We start from the raw sequence: 7,942 nt of genomic DNA, 5'->3' as shown, positions 1-7,942 counted from the left end.
TTACTGCACGTGCAAGATGCTACAGGATTTGTTGGCGGGGGAGAGGGGTGGGTATTGAAGTTTTCAGTTTTTACTGCACGTGCAAGATGCTACAGGATTTGTTGGCGGGGGAGAGGGGTGGGTATTGAAGTTTCAGTTTTTACTGCACGTGCAAGATGCTATAAGATTTGTTGGCTGGGGAGCGGGGTGGGTATTGAAGTTCTCAGTTTTTACTGCACGTGCAAGATGCTACAGGATTTGTTGGGCGGGGGAGCGGGGTGGGTATTGAAGTTTTCAGTTTTTACTGCACGTGCAAGATGCTACAGGATTTGTTGGGCGGGGTAGAGGGGGGGTATTGAAGTTTTCAGTTTTTACTGCACGTGCAAGATGCTATAGGATTTGTTGGCGGGGGAGCGGGGTGGGTATTGAAGTTTCAGTTTTTACTGCACGTGCAAGATGCTATAAGATTTGTTGGCGGGGGAGCGGGGTGGGTATTGAAGTTTTCAGTTGTTACTGCACGTGCAAGATGCTACAGGATTTGTTGGGCGGGGGAGAGGGGTGGGTATTGAAGTTTCAGTTTTTACTGCACGTGCAAGATGCTATAAGATTTGTTGGCGGGGGAGCGGGGTGGGTATTGAAGTTTTCAGTTGTTACTGCACGTGCAAGATGCTACAGGATTTGTTGGGCGGGGGAGAGGGGTGGGTATTGAAGTTTTTAGTTTTAAATAGAGTGTTAAATAAAGACTCTTCCTTACTCTTCCTCGATCGGATGGTTAATTACTTTACCCTCATTTTAAATGTAATGTCCTTTGATCTTCTTTCGCTTACAGAGGTTTTATAGTTCATGGAGAAGAAGCCTTTTACATTGAGCCCGATAAAAATACGCGATCGGTAAGTTTGGCAAACGAAAATGTCCAGCAACAACAAACTAAACTGATGCAAATTATAATTTTATTTAAAGCCTATTTCTAGCATATACAGTCGACTCCCAATAACTCGAACCCTCGCTAACTCGAAACTCGCGCTAACTCGAACCAATTTTCCTTTCCTTTCAGGTCATTTTCCATGTAATTTTACCCTCGATCACTCGAACTCCCGATAACTCGAACCTTTTTCAATTTCCCTTGAAGGTTTGAGTTATCGGGAGTCGACTTGTAATTCCAAGTTCGGACCCTTTTAGTTGAAGAGCGGTTTGTAATTGTTGTTTTCTATTTGCAGGCCGATGGAGACCATAAAATTTTCCGAATCGAAGATAACGAATCCGACGATATTACCGACCATTGCGGTAAAGTATATTTTAATTCATTAAGGCTGGTTCACATGTGCGACGCAAACGCAAGCACAAGCGACGTTCACACGTCGAACGCAAATGCAAGCAGAATGGGATACGCAAGCGCATTTGGCGGCAAAGAAGGCTTCGGTGTCGAAGATGACATTTCACAGCGGGAAAATGAATAACTAATTTTGACTGTTGGCGTTATTTTACTTTTGAGAACAGATTTTAAGATGAATTAACCCTTTAAGTCCTAACTATCATCAGCATGAAATTTCTCCTTGTAATATCAATGCTTATTCAACCCCTGAAGTCATGACAATTAAGGATATGATCACCCAAGGTGAATTGTCTTGAATTTGTTCTTTGATATTACGGGCTAAAGGGTTAAAGCTCAATGATCATGTATCAAGGCCATTCAGCAAAGAAATATACGTCATGTGCGTTTTTTATAGTAAAAAAAAAAACACATGAAACTTAATAGGGAATCGTTTGACAATTCTCTGCTCTTCACCACTGTCTGAAAAAAAAAAAAAAAAAAAACGGACCTGGTTGCTCAAAAGTAATCCAGCTCAGTAATCGACGATTATAAAAAGGTCACCGAGGCTCACATTTTTCTGATGAAAAGTGTTTTTTAAATCTAATTTTAAGCTAACGTTGATGACAAGTTATATTCATTGAAATCAGCAATCAGTGTGCTGGTGTCAGGCCTTCCTCCTAAATTAGACACCCGAATAGTTTCCATCATATTTGAAGCATGCAACGTTATGTAATATATCAAACACGAGGAAGAGTGTTTCATCAGATATCCAAACACCGAGGAGTAGGTTGAAAAAACGAGGCTCAGCCGAGTTTTTTTAAACGACTTCGAGGTGTTTGGATGTCTGATGAAACACACTTTCGAGTGTTTGATATGGCTTCTCAAATGATCAATAATTATTAGAGAACTTCAAGGCTAAAGTTGGCAAAATTGTATGGTAATTAGGATCACATATCCAAACCACGGTCACGGTAGTAATTTTCTTTGTTTTCCCTTGATGAATTATGAATGTGCTGAAATCTGCAAATAAGCTATTGTTGAAAGCCATGACTAATGTGCATTTAAAATCTGCAATTTAATCGGATACGGCTGCTATCTGGTTCGTTGCCATGGTGAATATGGCAGCGTGCGCGTCACGACCACGGGCGCAAAAGTTTTGTCAACAAACATGGCGGAAAATTTGGAGCCTAGAAATTTAGGGTGAGAAAGCTGAATTTTACTGCGCAGCGTTATTTCAGGGGCGGCAGAGTCCACTTTTGTCTGTGAAAACTCAGTATAAATATTTCTTATCTCTCGCTGATGCAACGTATGAAAAATAAGGATGAAAGGATTTAAATGGTAAATCATAAGCGGCACTAACTCATTAATGACTCATGAAGATAAAATATGGAATCCTCCACCGTGAACTAGGTTTGGAAATGTGATCTTTGCGATCATAAAGTTTTGTGGCATTTGCTTTGAATTTCTCCAAGAATTATAAATGATGTGGAAAGCTATATCAAACACTAGAAAGAGACTGTTCGTCCTATTTCCAAAAACCTCTTAGTTGAGAATGATGTTTTATTCTAGAAAGTGGCACAGAAAAATGTTATGGTATACTTAATAGACAATACTGCAGTATATGCAGGATATTTGTCACATGAACCTGGTTTAATTGCCTTAGCTCCCACGAGTCACCTGTAGCTCAATGGTTGAGCATCCGAACTAGGTCTTAGGTTCGACCCCTGATAGGAGCACTCGGATTTCTTTTTTCCGACTATGCCTGTGTCATTTTCTAGAATAATAGATCATTCTCATTCATTCACCAGACTGAGAATATACCATCACATTTATTTCATATACCTCTTAAATGGTTCAAAATATTTCGGCTGTTTTCAGAAAACTTTCTCGTGCCTTTAACCTTGCTTCTTAGTTTAATAAAAAAATATGGCATGCCTGAAGTCTGAAAAGGTCAAATATTGCTATGCTAACTAAATATTTGATCTTGCTTCTTTTGATTCTTTAGGAAGCAATCAAGGGGTTGAGGACTCTCATGCCTCAAGAGCGAACCTTCGGCTTTTCACCAAGGTATGTTAAATATTTAAGCTATTTATTTATTTATTTTTTATTTATTTATTTATTTATTGCATTGTTCTTTTGATTCTAGGTCAATTAGAACAAGGTATAAAGGGTCATTAGCAGATATTTATAAAATCAAAATATTTTTCTCCCCCCTCACTCCCTCCCTCCCTCCCTCCCTGATTTTCTAACCTAGCCCCACTCTCTCTTAAACGTCCTTAAACCGCACAACGATTTGGCTTTGAATTCAGCGCGCGCGCTGAGCTCAGAACTAAGTCATTAGACCTAGCGTTCTTTTTGGCTTCCTGAAGCAAAATTTTCCTGAGGACATCATTACGTCTAGTGAGGGAAGAAGTGTGTCCTCCCTCGTCTAATATGCTTCCTGTCTAGTTCTCTTTTGAGCTAAACGGGTAATTTTCAGTTACCCGGGAAGAGGCTAAGGGTTGCATATTGTGAGCTTTGCTTGAGGAGGTGACAGTCTTTGGCTTTGAAAAGTAGGTATTAGGGATGATTTGTAGTCGGAAAAGGTGAACAATTATCGGGAATTCTTATTCCAGCCAAAGACTTAGTTTATTTTCTTGTTGAAAGCTCACCAGAATTTTGTGATAATTAAGATAAGTTGTTTCCGAATCTCCTTCAAGGTTGGGATTTCCTATGTTTTCTCGTCGTAAATTAGGAATGAGTTTGAAAAAACATGTTTGCAAAGTTAACAAAAATTTGTAGGGAATACTGATCCCCCATTAAGGTATAAGAGATGGAAAGTACTTGAAACTGTTGTAAGCTTCCTTAAATTTCCTGTGCCGTCAGCAATTTTGGGTTTTTTGAAGCCGTGCGATTGTGTGGAATTGGCTCTTTGCAGCTAATCTTCACATGGTTCAAAAACACCTTGCTAATGAGCAGGTTGGTTGCACTGGGCCATCCCAACCAAAGCGACTTCATCCAGTCAAATTTGAATGTTCTTTGTTTTGGATGTCCCAGTACGTGGCTTAATTGCTCTCCAGCAAGGTGTGTCTTGTACCATTTGACCGTTAGCTGCAGAGGGCCGATTTGTTCTAAGAGTGAGAATTTCCTTTACTAAAGCAAACATTTCTTCAAATTCGGGTTGGATGCGTTTTTTAATGACTCTAGCATGAAGATGACAACTATTTTGTGGACCATTTTGCGACAGCTTTTACCTTGGAAATACCGATCGGTGACCAGGGAGCGTATAATACCTACCGGTAAGGTAAGGAGTAACTATTATATTTGGTGTCCTAATCGGAAAGAAAAAAAAAAAAAAACGTCTGGCAGTGCAATGCACGGGATCACCAACACGCAATACTGTCTTTGTATTGTTTGGTTTTGTTATAGTTGAGACGAAGTGTGCTACCCCCATACAGGCCATACATTGATAGGACAGAGACATTGTATAACGAGCTGGTGCTGGTTGCAGACTCCTGGGTGGTTAGTACTAGATTAAAAAGGGTTTTTCACTGCCAAAGAAATTGTCAGGGGGGTTTGGCGTAATAAAGTACGAAAGTAACTCCGAAGAACATGCTGCAGTATTCAATATTTGAGTCAACAACCAGGAGATAGATTTATAAGCACTGCAATGCAGAATGTTCTTCGGAGTTACTTTGCGCTTTATTACTTTATTTATTATTATTATTATTTTTTTTTTTTTGGGGGGGGGGGGGGGGGTTGGTGTAATTTGAACAATTCCAAAGCGTTTTTCTGCTAACAGAAACGGGGAGCCTATTACTCGAAGTGTCCTGTTCCTAAGTGTAAAGAAGTGCACAGATCGGTCTATTTTTAGATACGCATGGGAATACTGCTGATACCATTTCCTGCAAAATTCTAAATTCCGGTTCACGTGAGAATTTTGCACTGAGCAAGGGACTGGTAAGTAAGACTGCCGTGGGAGACTGGATTTGTGAGAACTTCAATCTAAAAATATGCAGGTCTGTGAAAGTGCCGTGACACAAATATACAGCAGTTGCAGGCTCTGGGTAATGGTCTCCTGCAGAAACCTAAAATTGATGGTCCAGGTTTCGTATAAATTACAACCCAAGTCTTTTAAAACTGTCAAGTGTTTCTCTGGCTATAGCTGGGCTGAGTCAGAATGGATTGCAACTTGAATAAAGGTTATAGGCTGACTTTTTTCAAATTCCCGCATTTTTGTTACTCAAATGCGCTAGAAGAGGTCACAATATTTCTACGCAGTCAGATCAGCCTTGTAATTATTCCAGTTACTTTTTTGGCTGATTAGATCTTTTACAGATCCTGCGTATACTTGCAGCATTTTCGTTCGTGGTACTTTGCAGTTTATTCTTTAGCTTTTATCGCTGGCTAAACTTTCGCCCATCACTTTTTAACAATTAGACAGCATAAAAGCAAATTGCAACAGAATATATATTTAGCCATATACACAGCCAGTCAACATCTTTACGTGATGAAGACCAGGGTGACGGTTTTTTTGGTACATACTCTGTGTATTGTGAAAAAGGAAAACACTGAAAAATCTATGTTGTATCCGTTGCCCGGTAACGAAAAATATGCAAATGACTAAAGTAAACGAATCGGATTCTCATTAATGTTTAGCAGAAGAATGTATTTAATATTTCGATGTATTCTGATTTTGAGATACCCTGAACGGGCCCAAGCTGTATAGCAATCAAAACGTTGGGATCAGCACCTGTGCTGCACAATCGTGAGACAACGTTTCAAACCACACTAGGCCATTTCTGAGTGGCTGAGAACCTCATTATGAAAGCGAGGATAAGTGCAAAGTTTTTATTATGAAAATTAGTTTTCATTCATATGCAAACAAAACTAATTTTCATGTGAAAAGCTTTTGCACGGCAACTCGGAAATGGCCTACTACCCACACCTTTCCTGGTAAATATTTTTCAGTAATGTTATTCTGTTTTGTTTCCTTTTTTTAGTATGAGGATAACAATAGCAATGAGAAAAAGGTCAAGGAACTACTTCAAGAACTAGCAAATTTCATTGACGCAGTAAGTTATTTTTGAAGCTAACTTCTTATTTGTAGTTGATGAGAGTGTGACTTGAATATTTAGCCATTATTCCGAAGAAATGAAAAAGAATAGTCATGATTCCCCAGTGGCAATCGAACACACAACCTTCCAGCACAGGGCGCAGAGGGGTCAGATTTTATGCAAATCGCAGCTAAATTCACTGGGGAATTGCGGCGCAAATCCAGTTTGTTGACGAATACATGAAATTGATCAAACAAAGCGTCATGGGATCTTATTACGCGACTGTTGAAAGATTGTCGCCAAGACACAAGCCGCATGCATCATTGATTGTGGGCGCATTACCGTAGCTTACGCTGAGCTTACGGCAAATTTCGAAAAGCTTCGCTTTCCCGACATCGCCCGATCGTTTCCCCACAGGTGACTTATACCACCCATATAATCTTTCAACAGACGCGTAATAAGATCGAGATCCCATGATGCTTTGTTCGATCACGTTCTTGTATCAACAAACTCGATTTGCCGCGCAATTTCGCAGTGAATTTAGCCGGAATTTATATCAAATTTAACTCGTCTGCGCTCTGTGCTTCCAGATGACCAGCTGGACTGCGATCTGACACTGAACTATTCTTTTTCATTTCTTGTTGTTGACTCATGGTAAATGGGCCATTTCCGAGTTGCTTTGAACCTTGTTATGAAAGAGAGGCTTTGTGCATCGCTTTCATCATGAAATTCGTATGCAAAAAAAAACTAATTATCACATGAAAAGTTCTGTACTTAGCCTCGCTTTCGTAATGAGGTTCAAGGCAACTCGTAAATGACCTATTAAGTTACGCAAATTCTTAATTGGTGGATCGTCACTTTGCATTGCTCGAAAATTCATTGCGAAGAGACGTTTCACCTATAATAAAATACAAAAATAAAAAATATTTGCTGTCTTTCATCTTTGGTAAAATTTAAAATATAGCCTCCGTGTCTTCCATGACACTAGCAACACCAACTAGGCGAACCTTAAAATAAATCGCGCAACCAAGTTAGCTTTGGATGCCTTGCATGACTGAATATAATCATTATGTTAAATTAAATTTCCTTTGTCTCTGTCTTTACAAGATCTATAAAGCTATAAATATCAGGATTGTTCTTAAAGCAGTGGAAATCTGGAAAAAAAGAGGCTCAGAACCATACAGACGACAGAGAGACGCAGGAAGGGAACTGGAAGAGTTCAAAAAATATCGAACGGATAAACTGATAGACACATGGCGACATGACAATGCACAGTTACTAAGGTAAGGTTAAAATCTTTTCGGAAGTTTGACTTCTTGGTAAGTGAAAAGGACGGCTAAAATCCACTGTAAATGCATGAAGATTTGACTGGCTTTTAGAGACCATAATTACCTAAATGACATAAATTGCAGCTTTGCTTTCATTTTGACAAATTTCGGGAAAAATTAAAAAGGAATAAAAATAAATCACTTTATTTAAGTGTCAATGTATTTAGCTAGTGTAGAGGACTAATTGGGGACCCTATACGGATCGAATCGTAATTAAGAAAAGTTGCTTTTTGAGGAGAGGGGAAAACCGGAGTACCCTTGACATGCTAAGTACATATTCAATAATA

At 39.3% G+C, this 7,942-nt stretch overlaps 1 protein-coding gene across 1 annotated transcript; it reads left to right on the top strand.

Annotated features, from left to right (window-relative positions):
• Nucleotides 1-505: 505 nt before the first annotated feature.
• On the top strand, nucleotides 506-7,614 carry LOC146462645 (disintegrin and metalloproteinase domain-containing protein 9-like). Its single transcript, XM_085085323.1, has 7 exons — nucleotides 506-606; nucleotides 809-869; nucleotides 1,197-1,263; nucleotides 3,297-3,358; nucleotides 4,700-4,792; nucleotides 6,274-6,345; nucleotides 7,435-7,614. The coding sequence occupies exons 1-7, from the start codon at nucleotides 506-508 to the stop codon at nucleotides 7,612-7,614; spliced, it is 636 nt and encodes a 211-aa protein (XP_084941449.1).
• The last annotated feature ends 328 nt before the right edge of the window (nucleotides 7,615-7,942 follow it).

The sequence above is a fragment of the Pavona decussata genome, unplaced genomic scaffold (genome assembly GCF_977016875.1).
Source record: "Pavona decussata unplaced genomic scaffold, jaPavDecu1.1 SCAFFOLD_186, whole genome shotgun sequence".
Classification (NCBI taxonomy): domain Eukaryota; kingdom Metazoa; phylum Cnidaria; class Anthozoa; order Scleractinia; family Agariciidae; genus Pavona; species Pavona decussata.
Note: the sequence above shows the minus strand (reverse complement) of the source record. Positions and strands in the feature narration are given on the sequence as shown.

What these genes read in the sequence shown, in the direction of transcription:
- LOC146462645 (XM_085085323.1), top strand. Translation starts at nt 506, where the DNA reads ATGCTACAGGATTTGTTGGGCGGGGGAGAGGGGTGGGTATTGAAGTTT. An exon ending in CGATATTACCGACCATTGCG is followed by an intron (nt 1,264 to 3,296) that starts GTAAAGTATATT and finishes TTGATTCTTTAG; the next exon opens with GAAGCAATCAAGGGGTTGAG. An exon ending in TAGCAAATTTCATTGACGCA is followed by an intron (nt 6,346 to 7,434) that starts GTAAGTTATTTT and finishes TGTCTTTACAAG; the next exon opens with ATCTATAAAGCTATAAATAT.